The 15,682-nt window shown below is 37.9% G+C and overlaps 1 protein-coding gene across 3 annotated transcripts in view; it reads right to left on the reverse strand.

The window, feature by feature from the left end:
- Positions 1–4,343: 4,343 nt before the first annotated feature.
- Positions 4,344–15,682, reverse strand: part of LOC139975596 (polyamine-transporting ATPase 13A3-like) — a 49,393-nt gene continuing 38,054 nt past the window's right edge. For 2 of the 3 annotated variants that reach the window (XM_071983627.1, XM_071983626.1), the window contains exons 24-30: positions 15,584–15,680; positions 14,558–14,630; positions 13,015–13,165; positions 11,866–12,020; positions 9,835–9,923; positions 8,430–8,513; positions 4,344–7,496 (exon numbers count right to left, since the gene is read on the reverse strand). In XM_071983627.1, the coding sequence (XP_071839728.1) occupies positions 7,344–7,496; positions 8,430–8,513; positions 9,835–9,923; positions 11,866–12,020; positions 13,015–13,165; positions 14,558–14,630; positions 15,584–15,680 (802 nt within the window). In that variant the 3' untranslated portion in view covers positions 4,344–7,343. Of the gene's footprint in view, positions 7,497–8,429; positions 8,514–9,834; positions 9,924–11,865; positions 12,021–13,014; positions 13,166–14,557; positions 14,631–15,583; positions 15,681–15,682 lie in introns of those variants that run through there. The other variant, XM_071983628.1, reaches the window with a different exon arrangement.

Genomic DNA, 15,682 nt, shown 5'->3' on the forward strand with positions numbered 1-15,682 from the left:
ATGACGATTATCGCTATCACATAGGCCTATACCGTCATTAATGATGTAATCTGTAACACCGGTATCTCTTGAAATGTGGAAATAGCGTCGACGCGAAAATGTCGGATTTCTTAGATAATGCATATATTTGATGCAATTTCATTCGTTCATTTTAGAGGGCATATACTTCAACCAGTTATCCCATAACTGAGACAGCCCAGGCAGGATCGGTAACTGGATGCGCTGTTTTTCGGCCTCCCTCCCGCCGTTTTTTCCCTCAAGTAAGTGGGTCCGCGAGAAAAAACACTGCAGTCATCCATAGGTGATGTTCAGTGGCGTAGCCAAGGGGGCGTGGGGGGGGGGGCGACAGCCCCTCATGAAAGCTTGTCGCCCCCAGTCGCCCCCCACTGGGATTTTGGGTGTCGAAAAAAAATTACATGTGCGAAAATATATCATTGGTCTGAATGGTTTCGAATCTCTATGATGACCACTCATGAACGACCCTTCGACCGCGGACCGGCAGTAGGCTATAGTTTCTGAAAAACCGGACGTGAAATAGCGCATAGGCCGGTTTGTCACTTCTTGGACGTACCCTGATGCTCTTAAAACCGCTAATAAAAACAAATTTTCAAGAAAGGAGACAAAACTGTCGCTGAGAATCAGTCTATCACAACTTTAATAATGTTCAGACGCAATCTTTGATCATGTCAGTTTGACATATTGTTCGGTCATTCAGTATGTTACTTGACTGAAAGCCCAGTCAATCTTTCCTTATTTTCCACGCGCAATTTGCAGATTTGTCGAAAAATGTCAATGCCGGTGTCAAACTCACAATTTTGTGATATGACTCCCAGGACGGCAAGTCGAGAAACTCACATGCAGTCGCGGCGGATAGCTTTCTTCGCCTATAGTATGTCTGGACATTTTGGGGCATCGTTCCTATAGGCCTATATCTGAGTCCCTGGGGTCATTCCTTGACCGACTTGATGCAATATAATGTGCCCATTTCGAAGTAAATGTATTCACAGATGGTTAGTTGCCATTGGTTTGAACAAATGAGGGGTATTCTATCCTGAAACATAGAGCAAAATGGGGTTGGGGTTTCCAGTTCGCCGCATCATTTGTCAACTTGCACTGGGTTCTAATGTAGATGTCAATTGGAATCACTAATAACAGAAATAATCCACCAAAAATTAAGGCCGCATGAACTTTATTGCAGATTTCCTGAGTGACGAATTTGTAATTTTCTCCCGAAATCACGCAACTAGATGGCTGCTATCCAGCCTGGCAAGTGCCATCTCCAGCGATCTGGCAGATATAGAAATCTGAAATTTTCTTGGTACGCTGCTCGCCAACCGATGGTGGCGCTCCGCTTAGATAGTACTTGCGGCCGGAATACTCGAATCGATTACGTCCCCCCCCCCCCACGTTTCAAATCCGATTGACGCCCCTGCTTACAAGGCTTGGGAAGTGTCATTTCCGACGATCTAGGCGGCCTTTTTAGCTAAAAATTTCGGTACGCTGCGCACCAACCCATGGTGGCGCTCTGCTTACATAGTAACAAGACGCCCTCCCAGGAAATGGTCAAGCCCCCCCCCAGCGCCCCCCACTGAAAAAAATCCTGGCTACGCCACTGGTGATGTTTTAAGGGTTAGCTCATCCTGAAGGGGGGGGGGTTCATTCTTGCCAGGTCACGTGGGACAATCCCTATAGGTTCTTAGCTTCGTTTTACGTAGGTCTATATTATCTTTTCGGATGCTGCCTATTGGTGAATTAAGAATCACCGGTAAGAAGTTTAGGCATCTTAGTCCGGACGAATATGACTTTTCTTGATGCTACGATGGCCCAGTGATGAGGATGATGGAAAATTTCCAAATAATATCTAAAAATTTCGCTTACTTTTCCTGACGGTGTCGACTTTTTCCTCATAAATTTGACTATTTTAGTCTTAATTTTCAACGTATTATACCGAATGTTTTATCTCAATTTTAATATTTCGACAATGAAGTACTCCAAATTAAGGCATTCTTATTTCGTCTGTATTTTCCAATTTTGGACTTTGTTCTGGAAACTTCGAACAATTACTGGTATTACTCGCAATTACGGCTTTCATTAACAAAATTTCGACATTTTATCTCGAGCTTTTGGATTATCTCAAAATTCCAACTTTTTCTCAAGACATCTACTATTTCCTCCAATATTATGATATGAATATTTCCATTTATTGATTGAAATTGCAATATTTAATCTCAGAAATTTGATTTTAACATAACAAGAATTATTGCAACTTTCCTTTGCTTCCCGAGCTACCGTAGTTATCCCTTCACCCAAAAGCATCATAACCTACCTAATATTAGTTATGTTACAATATAGGCTATGATATAACCAGTGGCGTACTAAGCGGGGAGTGTAAGGGGTGGGGGTCCGCCCGGGTACCAGTCAGGGTTGGGTGCCATGCCACATATTGATCATACAATTAGTTCAAACATTTGCCAAATATAGCACAATTTTGAATCCAAGCCACCTTACATTAAAAAATATTACCGCCTCCCAGTAGACCCCCCTCTCCTTCCCCAGGACAGCATACTCTTCACGGGGTGACAAAGGAAGGATCCATTCTCAATCCCAGTCCACTTAAATCGAGACTGTGACCGCATAATTATGACGATTTATGTACTACGCATGATCATGTTTTCCACGAGAACTTTTCAAATATGGTTTGAAGGCCACTCCATATATGATTGATATCTAGTTAGCGCTTTGTACTGTGCCCATGGATTAAAATTTGATTTGGAAGCACAATTTTGAAATATCGCCCTCAGTTTCATCTTTTTCGCGCGCTGGCTTTTCGTGAAGTTTTGAAATCACGGACTATGTTCGCTCTTAGTTTAGTATTTTTTTCTTATTCATTTATCGTTATTATGTTAGTTTACATTGTTTACGATAAAACTTTTCACTTCTGCAGCGTTTTTCTTTATTGTATTGTTTTTAAAGTATTTTGTTAAGTTAAATCAAAGAGTAATTTTTTGTTGTTTTGAGAATTTTGTTTCATGTGCTTTAAGTGGATGAATTCTTTCTTCATTACATTTCTTTGCATGAATATGAAAGTGACTTTCTGCTCATAACAGTTGCTTATCGCCGTCTTTTTGCCTCGATGGCCGCCCATAAGTGTTGACACCAAAACGGATGTATGAGGTCTCAACAACGGCATCATTTTAATTGTCAGCATTTGCAAGAAACCGCAAAAAACATCTCTAGAGAAAATAAACATTGTAATAAAATAATATTAAAATTGACTCATATGTGGTTCCATGAGGTTAGATTGGTCTTTATCAAATATACAGTCTCTGTGAGCGGAAGGAACATTACGATTGCGAATCAGGATGGGTTTGTTTTTGCGTAGCTGTTTTGGAACTAATTCATCAGAAGTCTCAACGATGATGGTTGGTTGTAAACACCTGTTAATATTAGTGAAAACAATGAAGTCATATATTTGTGTGTATTTGTGGCGGGAGATCTTGTTACCTTGGAAACACAAAGATCAGCTTTCATTCAGAGATGTCACATATTCCATATTGATGCTCCCTTTTCACATTCTTTGGCAAGAATAGGACAACATATACACAAGGAAACTTAAACAAATGGCTGCTGTGTAGAGTTTCCTATTTTGATAATAAGGATAGCAGTCTCATTTACAAGACTTCAGGTTCTAGGTTCGGATTTATCATGGTCATGAACAAATTCCTGTTTTCACTAGAAAGAAGTGATCGTGTCCAACACGTCGCTGGTGGGAATATTCCACTATTTTATAGGGGTGCTTTGTAATTGTGTACAACACTTCACATTCCCTATTTTAATTTAGTGACTTAATAATATTTACATTATTCATCCTTTCGCCTTTGCCAATCTTTAACCTTTGTTAAACTCAACGACCACCTATTTTCGAATGGTAACGTCCAATAAAACAAGCGTTCGCGAGTGGGACAAGATCTGGATGAAGCCTAGCTATGTAATGTCTGTAAGGTTCTGTAATTCAAAATACAAGTTTAAAGGCATACAAGGTCAACTGCTTTGAAGAGCTAGGGATTTACATCTATCATTCCCCCGTCGGATTCTTCCATTCTGTTTTACAGATTTACTGTAACTAAGAAATGTAAAGTGATATTCTCAATAATAATATTAAAACGAAAAAAGAAACAAAATGCCAGACTACTGTTCATATGTAGATATCTCTAACTAACATTTCATTAAGTAAATGACGGGTTTACGTGAAGATTCGCTCTCAAATTAAACTGCGGATGACAATACATAAAACCATAAATGGAAGAATCCAACCGGTGAAAGATACAACTTGATTCAAGAGTGTACCCTGAAAATGTGTCCACTGTCTCCAAGATGGAGTAAGTTTCCCCCAAATATTAGAGCCTTGTCTGCCAGAGACTTTAAAATGGGGGAGGGAAGGAGAGAGGGGGGGGGGAGGGGACACAGTGCTGCCTACCAAGACTTCCTACAACAATGGTCAGAACTTTCGTTCAGCTTGTTGAAGCTTGAGTAATATTCGGCGAAACTCTCATATTTGAATAATAACGTTTGGTTTGAAAAACAAAGACAAATTCTTCGTACTATTGTAATTCATGATTCTTAATTTGAAAAATTGGTTTATAACTGATTGCTTACTCATTATCAAAACATTTATACCCCCCCCACCCCCTTTCTCTCTCACTGCCATTAAACAAATATGGAACAAAAGCAGTATGGAATTATTGATGACAGTGGTAATATTTGGATTATGAAACATACAAAATGAAAACATAAACATATAAAATTGAAACGTCTAAAAAAAAAAAAAATGATTTTCATTATTACAGCATCAATATCAAATGTTAATTTAAAAAGTAAAAAAAATGGATTTTCCTTATTACAGCATCAATATCAAATGTTAATTTAAATAGTAAAAAAAATGGATTTCATTATTACAGCATCAATATCAATTGTTAATTTAAAAAGTAAAAAAAATGGATTTTCATTATTACAGCATCAATATCAAATGTTAATTTAAAAAGTAAAAAAAAATGGATTTTCATTATTTCAGCATCAGTATCAATTGTTAATTTAAAAAGTAAAAAAAAAATGGATTTTCATTATTACAGCATCAATATCAAATGTTAATTTAAATAGTAAAAAAAATGGATTTTCATTATTACAGCATCAGTATCAATTGTTAATTTAAAAAGTAAAAAAAATGGATTTTCATTATTACAGCATCAATATCAAATGTTAATTTAAAAAGTAAAAAAAATGGATTTTCATTATTTCAGCACCAATATCAATTGTTAATTTAAAAAGTAAAAAAAAAATGATTGTCATTATTTCAGCATCAATATCAAATGTTAATTAAAAAAGTAAAAAAAATGGATTTTCATTATTTCAGCATCAGTATCAATTCTTAATTTAAAAAGTGAGAAAAAATGATTTTCATTATTACAGCATCAATATCAATTGTTAATTTAATAAGTATAAAAAATGGATTTTCATTATTTCAGCATCAGTATCAATTGTTAATTTAAAAAGTGAAAAAAATGATTTTCATTATTACAGCATCAATATCAATTGTTAATTTAATAAGTAAAAAAAATGATTTTCATTATTTCAGCACCAATATCAATTGTTAATTTAAAAAGTAAAAAAAAATGATTTTCATTATTTCAGCATCAATATCAATTGTTAATTTAAAAAGTTAAAAAAAAATTCCCCAAAAGTCATAAAATGACAAGGAACAGAAGGAGAAGAAATATAAAAACCATGATCAGACTACTGTTACATGCATAATTTGTTACTGTTACGATATCATGACTGAAAACTTCAAACAAAAAGAAAATTGATTATGATCATCAACTATCGCCAAATACCTCAAAGTTATAAAACAAATCAATTCCCCCCCACCAAATAAAATTCCAAACAGTGCTTTAGTAACCAGTGGGATTAAACATCCCTCCCCCTCCTACACCCCACTATCTGGTTCATTCACAAACACTGAGGTTGATGAATTTGGGCAGAAGATTAATTAATCGTTTCTGACAAAGTCCAGGATATTTCGGGGCAAGTATCGACAGATAAAACTGTTACCGAAACAGCAGTGCGCAGGAAAACATTCGTAATGAGTAAAGATTGCCTTCTTCAGCGACATTTTGGGATTTTGAAATACACAGAAGACTTTGTCCTTAATAAAAATAGCATTCATCAAAATTACTCTCCTGTACAAAGGACACCCTCTAACATCCATAGAAGACTCAAGGACCTTCCAAGTCCTTTTGTGTTAGTTCCAGAAAACATATCCAAAGATTGCAAAGTTTTTTTCTTTTTGGGTTCCATTGTCATCGTTTGATTAGCGGAATAAACTCATATGTCTGGTCACATGTGGTTCTATATGCAAACCATCCACAACATTTGCTTGAAATTTAATATTAAGCAATAAGAAAGTTAAACCGGTTCTGTTGACAGTGACGTAGGTACCAATATCATAATTTGTCAGGGATACATTTTACGAAAAGTCACCCCAAGAAAGAACCTGGGCACGAAACCCCAAACAACGGAACGACCGATCCGCTGCCCTCAACCCCAGTCCCCCTTGCATAGAGACTGTGACTGTGTGATCATTGTTGGGTGTGTAGTACGATTCCCGTAGAATGTGAACATAATGCTACACATGACAAGTTATCCCAGAGCAGACACACCTTGGAATGTTAAGACTTCACCGAGAAGGAATTTTTCAGCTTAGATCTTTCTAGAGGGCTTAAAATTTTACTCTTTAGCCTTATTTTATTTTTTGGCGATATTTTGTGCGTGCATATTTTGCATGTAGTTTATAGCTTTTTTTTGTGGTAAAATGTAAGGCATGAGGTAAGAAGTAAAACAATAAACCTCAAGCAAACTTAGATACCTCCAAACATCACTAAATAGTTGTTGAATAAACTGAATGAAAATAAAATAAAACTGTTAGCAAACTGCTCATCCACCCACTAGAGGAGCCTGTGTAATAGAATGTGTAAAAGTAAAGTCGGCCTGACGTTTCGATCCTAGCAGGATCTTCTTCAGATGCTAAAGTGAGTGAAAGCGGAAAACTTTTGATAATTGCTGTATAATAAATGAATATTTAAAAAAAAATTGAAATAGAGTTGAAATTTTTGGTTTTGTCCAAATCATTCTTTGTTTTTTTTCCAAAGAATACTGGAGTCTTGACGGACGGATCAACATGAAGATATCCAAAGATGTAACATAGGATAGCTTACGCTCAGTATAATGAAAGAAGAAGTTTTGGCACGACCTTCCTCTCGCCATTCATCGCAGCAGATAATCACCTTTAATCACAAGCTCGTTAACATCTGATCCATTTCCGTCTCGTGGGTCTGACTATGTTTGCTCGATTTTGTTTCCGTTGTCACTGATCCAGGTTTCCGTCCCCAGCAGGTGAACCGACTGGCAAACTTTCTCAAAATTCGGTTTGGGATCACGAAAGCCTACGGGAGGAACGTTAGAGACCGACAGAAAACCGTTAAAACTCGGACATTTATCAAATAACGATAACCGTCTTATCCTTGGATCTTACAAACGATCATTATTGTCACTTTCCCCAGGCATTCGACACTCTGCCATACAGAACTTAACCGAATGGATTTTACTGATGTCAGCAACTCATAACGCAGACAGTCTCCACTGGGAAGAGAATTAACACTACAGAAAAGTGATACAAACTAAAGCAACGTTTTTTTTCCCTACTCGATCTCATCAAATTTTAAACACCGGAATGAAACTACGCGCTGGAGCCCGATACAACACTGAGTAATTCGTCGGAGCTACGTGACGTATTAATGGAGTGTTAGATATAATAATCGAAGAGCGCCTACGTACAGAAAGACAAAATACGTTCACAATTTCCTTTTTGCATAAAGGCAGAGGGCCTGATGTTTCAATCTTCTTCAATGATGAACTGGAACGAAAACGGTTTCAGGACTCGTTCAAATTAGACGAACGGAGAGACAACTAAATTGGACCAGTGAATAGAGTAGAAATAGTCAATGATAGAGATAAAATAACTTGGGTGACGCAAGGGCCACAGAGATAAACTGTGCAGAAGGGTGTCAAAATGTGGGTTAATTAGGGATTAGGTGAATGGGGGGGGGTAAAATGGGGGGATTAGGAAAGAAATAACAAGTGAGTGTTGTGGAAGGGCAGAAAGTGTGATGAAGAGTAGAGGGTGAATGGAGGAAGGCATAGAGGAGGGGGGGGGTGGATTTCTTTATTGGATGTTTGAGACCATCAATGTCAGGCCCTGAAATCATTTACATTTATCTACACAGGCTTTTGGCAGTAGATGAGCAGTCTTTGTTAACAGTTCTTACTCTCTGTCATAAGTCAACTGAAATGATATCATATTTTTGGAGCTACCTTACCTCTATCAAGTAGGAAAGTAAGGCATTCATTCCAGCCAGCAGCAGAAGGGAAGCTCTGAATCTCCAATCTGGAATGGCAACGAGCTGCAAAAAGACAACAATAACAACATAAAGTGTCAACATATGACAACATAAGTAAAAACCTAAAACTGGTAATGATGAATATGTAAGACTGTCAGACTATGCCTCAGTTTATGTAACTATCCTATTTACATGACTTAGATAGCAGTATTACAATGAGTTGGAGGGGGAGGAGTAGGGAGGGAGTGGAGGTGTAGGGATGGAGGGGGAGGAGTAGGAGTAGGGATGGAGGGGAGAAGTAGGAGTAGGGAGGGAGGGGGAGGTATGGAGGGGGAGGAGTAGGGATGGTGGGGAGGAATAGGGATGGAGGGGGAGGAGTAGGGATGGTGGGGAAGAGGAGGGATGGTGGGGAGGAGTAGGGATGGAGGAGGAGGAGTAGGGATGGAGGCGGGAACAGGGATGGAGGGGAGGAGTAGGGAGGGGGAGGAGTAGGGAGGGAGGGGGAGGAGTAGGGAGGAGGGGGAGGAGTAAGGATGGAGGGGGAGGAGTAAAGATGGAGGGGGAGGAGTAGGGATGGAGGGGGGGAGTATGGAGGGAGGGAGAGGAGTAGGGATGGAGGGGAAGGAGTAGGGTGGAGGGGGGGACAGGGATGGAGGGGGGTGGAGTTCTCATCCATGTGATTCCTAATATGACCTTCCACTGAAAAAGAAATAGTTACACAAAAATAATAATAGAAAAAAAAAGATAAAAAAATTAGTACGTACACAAAAATATCAAAATGCTAACAATACAAAGAAATAAGAGAGAGAAAGGAAGAAAAATAAAAAAGAACCTATGATGGGTACTAGATGAACAAAGGTAATTTGTGACAATACATGGTAAGATATGTATTAACACTCATACCGATAGTTCCAGGGGTGGGGGTGCTTTTACGAAGAACAAGTATACATAAAGTTGAGAGAATATTCAAATGTTCTTTGAAATGGTTGTGGAAAACAAAATTAACCTATTGAGGCAATCATCCAGTTTATGCACGGTGGTTCTGAAGGGACAGACGATCTGTAGCCTTTAGCATGTTAGTGTAACGATACAAATCAACAAATTTGTATAGTTCAGTCCAGTCAGTTGAAGAATTACGCCAGTCTTACATCTTGACGAAAATGTGATCAAATTGTCGAGTGGCTGCATCGCACGTAACCTCGACGACTTGTCCAAAAAATATGACAATGAATAATCAAAATTATTTTAGTTGCACTAAACTTGACAACACATTACAAAAATATTCTACAAGATGTCTGTAACTTCAGGACCACCCTATTTGTGGATGGGTCTGCCAACAATATTGATCATAACAAAAAGACAGTTAGTAGTAGTGTCTGTATACCTGAAATACAGTGAGTAGCCACTCAAACGGCCAACAGATCATAACAAAGGACACAGCAATGAGACAGATGACCGCTACCATGTACAGGCCTGTAAAGGAGAAAGTATATGAAAGGTAGGGTATGTATGTATGTATGTATATTGGTATGTATTTTAGATCCTCCGGCAAGCAGGAACTCGCGAAGAAGCCTCATTGGCTTATCAAAGCCGCAAGCTGACCGAAGTCAGTCTCTTACATTCATATTTAACGTCCATGATTATGAATTGTCAACAACTCTGTAACTGGACGACATACATTAACCTTGGAGTGACTCGAACTGGGGACCTTATGATTGGAAGGCACCGGCGTTAACCACTGAGCTAAAACTCCTAGAGCTGACACTCCTAGAGCTAACACTCCTAGCTAACACCAGCTAACACTCCTTGATAACCATATGTAATCTGTAACCATATGTAATCTGTAACCATATGTAATCTGAAGAAAGGTAGATGAGTTGTCATGATCCTTTGGGAAGGGTTTTAGTGGGGGGGGTTCCCCTACCCTTTAAGGGGAAACAATGTTTGCATACAGCTGCAAGAAAATGGTACCAGATTTGAAGTGGAAAAAAAGAAGTTAAAAAGCAATCAGAATTGTTGACTGAAGGTAGGGTATGTATGTATGTATGTATTTTAGATCCTCCTGCAAGCAGGAACTTGCGAAGAAGCCTCATTGGCTTATCAAGGTGGCAAGCTGACCAAAGTCAATCTCTTAGATTTATATTTAACGTCCATCATTATGAATTGTCAATTGTCAACAACTCTGTTACTGGACGACATACATTAATCTTGGGGTGACTGGAACTAGGGACCTTATGATTGGAAGGCACTGGCGTTAACCACTGAGCTAACACTCCTTGATAACCATATGTAATCTGTAACCATATGTAATCTGTAACCATATGTAATCTGTAACCATATGTAATCTGAAGAAAGGTAGATGAATTGTCATGACCTTTGGGAAGGGTTCTAGTGGGGAGGAGGGGAGGGGGTTCCCCTACCCTTTGAGGGAAAACACATTTTTTGCATACAGCTGCGAGAAAATGGTACCAGATTTGAAGTTTAAAAGCAATCAGAATTGTTGAATGACTGTTGCTATTGACAACTTGTGTTTCTGTGCTCAAATCATCATTGAGAAAGTTTTCCACTGTATTTATTACTAACTGTGTCTGAATTCTCTAATAAATCTGGACATATTTTTAAAATTGTCTAGGTCCATCTAAATGCTCACGTAAGATAGAATTAATGAAGACGTGCTACGGAAAATCCAGGCAAACGGTTTCCATGGTGAAAAGGAGATGAGGAAAATCTCTGAGGTAATATTAAACAACCTGGATTATTCAGTGCATATTGTGTATTTCCAGATAGCCATGAGAAATAACATGAAACTGAAGATACGAAGGCATCATAGTTATCTAGCAGAAAAAATGCTATGGAGCTCTCTAGAAATGGTCACCATTATCAATGTTCACAGACGTAAAAATCCATAATGATAGAATATAAAACTAGTGAACTAAAAAAAAAAACCCTACCCCGTTCCCTTAATCCTCTCTTTGTCCCTCCACTGTTTATCTCCTACCTCTCCTCTTCCCCTGTTGCTTTCCTCTCTCCATCCCTTGTCTACTAATCCCCTTATATCTATCTCTTTGTGTTTACCATGCTCATTAACCTGTCTGTATTTTGTGCGTGTTCTTGTCCCTTCTGTTACTTGTCATTTAGCCTCTGAAGAAGATCCTGCTAGGATCGAAACGCCAGGCCAACTTACTTTTACACATTCTAAAAAAACAAAATTCTAAAACAACAGATATAATGACACATCTCTCTGAATTTTACAATTTATAAATTTACAGTTTCCTCTTTTGATGAAAACAGCACTACACAACACTTTACTCTCTTCCTATAACATGCACATGTTTCCATGGAAACAAGTAAGTACAAAAAAAGAACAAAAAAAAAACAAAAATGGAAAAAACAAGAAAAAAAAAGCACATCTTACTATTAGTGTAAATAGGATTTCTGTAAGGAGCACCATTTGAAAAGAGAACAGAATAAATCAGATACTGGAAACAGGATACGGTGAACACCGATGTATTTTCGTAGGAATGTACGGTGTGGCCAGATGGCTCATGAAGTTCCTCTGCACCCAGATACCTATAGTGCAAAAAGAGCAAAATTGAATTTACCGATTATCCGTAAGATACACAAAATTTACTAATATTACAATAATAAAGAGACTTTTAAAGATATACTTTCTTTAGAAACAAATTTCAGAACAAAATGTTTTGAAATTCTCAAAATTCTGTTCCTCAAACACTATCAAGTACTTATGGAAATTGCAAAAGGGCCTATCGGAAAAACTTCCAAAAATGTTCGAATTGTGCTTTCTCATTTGTAATGAAATTTGATTGATCTGCTACTGACCTACATTTCTCTGAGCTTTTTAAGTGAATCTAGCTTCCAGTGAATCTGTACTCGTATTTAGTTCACATAGTTCACTGTACTCCACCCTGGATTTTGTACTCCACCCTGGATTTTGTAATCGCACTAATATTCGGGTATTTGAAAACCTAGTGTAGATACTAGTATAGGATTATGCACTCCTACTCCGGTGTAGGGCTTTGTAAGCCTACTCATAGTCATATTGAGGGAAGTTCTAATTTTTATTGTACTCATGCCGTTGTTCTCTCGTAAATACAAGTGTACTATGAAACAATGCCTACAATACGGCACTACAAACTATGGCCTTTAACATACAGTACCAAGAACTGTTGTACTCTCCTAATACCAGTTTACCATGCTATACATATGCTACTACGAATATAGAGTTAGTCTTTAACATACCAAGAACACTCCTGGACCAATAAGAAAGCTGCTACCTGAATTTTCATACCGAGGGGAATTGTCATTTACTTGTACTCATTCTGTTGTAATCCTATTACAAGTTTACCATGGAAGTATCACTACTAAGAATATAGAGTTAGTCTTCAACATACCAAGAACATTTCTGCACCAATTAGAAAGCTGCAACGTGAATATTCATACCAAGGGGAATTGTCATTTACTTGTACTCATTCTGTTGTACTCGTAGTACAAGTTTACCATGGAAGTATCACTACTAAGAATATAGAGTTACTGTTTAACATACCATGGACACTTCTGAACCAAAAGGAAAGCTGCGATCTGTATGGCTGCTTGGATGGCAACGTGTGATGCAAATGAAACGATGATAGGAGATGACATTAACTTGGTCGGAGGTCTAACCGGAGTTAATCTCGAATTAGCTGGACTCCTTGCGACTGGAGAAAAGGAAAGAAATTTATGCAAAACATGTCGTAAAAATGTATGTATTTGTAACAAAACTTTTCTTTCAGAGTTACAAGTGATTTTTTTTCCAGTAAATTTGAAAAATGTTTGCCTCCCCCCCTTTCCTGATGGTACAGCCTTCGACCTGATGACTTGAAGATGAACGATGGAAAACTGACACACGGTAATTATAAACAATTTTGAAACATAGCTAAGAAAAATTTGCCTGTAATTGAATTCGAAAACCAGTGACCTCAGGACCTATATCATTCACTTTATACTATACTCGAATGAAAAGAACAAAATGTAACACAATGAAAGTATGATGCTAGATAAGTGTAATTTGCAATGATGGAATTAAAACCAAATAAACCATGACTATACAGGAAGCGGATTAAGGAGCAAAGAATGGATTACATATGCTTGTAGAACTGATAGTTGTTAAGGGGTCCCAAGTCTTTGTTGAGGCCGGAGATGTGAGACTTAATACGAAAGATCCAATCGATTTCTTTACATTTACATTCATTAGCAGATTTGAAGTTCAAGGCTATTAAAATACATTTTACGTTTTTGAGAGAATGACTATGAAGATTGAAATGTTTCGGAAATGGGGAATCCTGCAAAATTATCACAAATAGAATTTTTGTGATTATTAAAATGTAAGGTATTTACATTTTTGATAGTTTTCACTCACATAATCTCAAAGGTTCTATTGTTACAGCCAATGCCTTAGACTTAAATGCATTTGCTCCCACCCACATGATTATGAACACCAGGTATCCATTTTAACTGGTTATATCTCAGATTCAAGGCACCAGGGGTGCACTCTGTACAATCATAATACTTGGGTAATACGCCCTCACTGACTTTTATACAAAGCCAGTTTATACGCATTCACACACCAGTAGAATCACTGTGGTCGAGTGGTACGGACTTCGGTCTGTGACACAAGATCCGGGGTTAGATTCCTACCTTCGCCTGATGAGTCCCAAAAGAACGCCAGATGCAATCATTCAAATTCAGCGAGTTAACTGCAATATTTTATAGCCAGGAATTTATGGATGTGTTTCATTCCACAAGCGCTATATTTTTGCGTATTTTTTTAATCTCAGACGTTGCCACTTTTCAAAGGTTATGATAGTATTCAAGTTTTAAAGGTGGGAGGGAAGGGGAGGGGGTTATGTTTGCATACTCTATGTATGGCGTCACAGATTTTTCTTACCAGGAAATGACAACAAACAACATAACATTATAAACACAATCAAAGCTGTTTGTTCTCACAAAATATTAACATTCAATGTGAATATGTATTAAGCTGTGTTATCACATTTTTTAAAGCAATTAACACACCAAAATCAAGAAACTCAAAGAAAAAATCTACTTACAGCACATTACCAGGACGATGCTGAGGAAAATATCAATGTACAGAAACTGGAAATCCCCCAGGTACAGTACGACCTATCAGAGGTAACAAATGGAACCATTGGAAAAATAAATTATTAAGGAAAAACAACTTTATTATTAAACGCAGACATGTTAGCATCAATCTGGAGAACTGTTTCATTTGCTGTGCTCTTACTATGTAAAGTAATCTGACAGGTTGTGACCTACTGTGTTAAGTATTATGACAGGCTGTGACTTGCTGTGTTAAGTATTATGACAGGCTGTGATCTACTGTGTTACGTATTATGACGGGCTGTGACTTACTGTGTAAAGTATTATGATGGGCTGTGCCTTACTGCGTTAAGTATTATGATAGGCTGTGACTTGCTGTGTTAAGTATTATGACAGAGGCTGTGACTTACTGTGTTAAGTATTATGACAGGCTGAGACTTACTGTGTTAAGTATTATGACAGGCTGTGACTTGCTGTGTTAAGTATTATACAGGCTGTGCCTTACTGTGTTAAGTATTATGATGGGCTGTGACTTACTGTTAAGTATTATGACAGGCTGTGACTAACTGTGTTAATGAATTATGACAGGCTGTGCCTTGCTGTGCTAAGTATTAAGACAGGCTGTCACTTACTGTGTTAAGTATTATGATAGGCTGTGACTTACTGTGTTAAGTATTATGACAGGCTGTGACTTGCTGTGTTAAGTATTATGACAGGCTGTGCCTTACTGTGTTAAGTATTATGACAGGCTGTGATCTACTGTGTTAAGTATTATGACAGGCTGTGACTTGCTGTGTTAAGTATTATGATGGGCTGTGCCTTACTGTGTTAAGTATTATGATGGGCTGTGACTTACTGTGTTAAGTATTAAGACAGGCTGTCACTTACTGTGTTAAGTATTATGATGGGCTGTGCCTTACTGTGTTAAGTATTATGACAGGCTGTGATCTACTGTGTTAAGTATTATGACAGGCTGAGACTTACTGTGTTAAGTATTATGACAGGCTGTGACTTACTGTGTTCAGTATTATGACCGATGTAAACTGAATCATACTGTACAGAGCCATGAACTTGAAAGCTGCGAATGAAGTAGTCAGAGCTGCACGGCCCTCCCT

This window comes from Apostichopus japonicus, chromosome 11, assembly GCF_037975245.1.
Source record: "Apostichopus japonicus isolate 1M-3 chromosome 11, ASM3797524v1, whole genome shotgun sequence".
Classification (NCBI taxonomy): Eukaryota; Metazoa; Echinodermata; class Holothuroidea; order Aspidochirotida; family Stichopodidae; genus Apostichopus; species Apostichopus japonicus.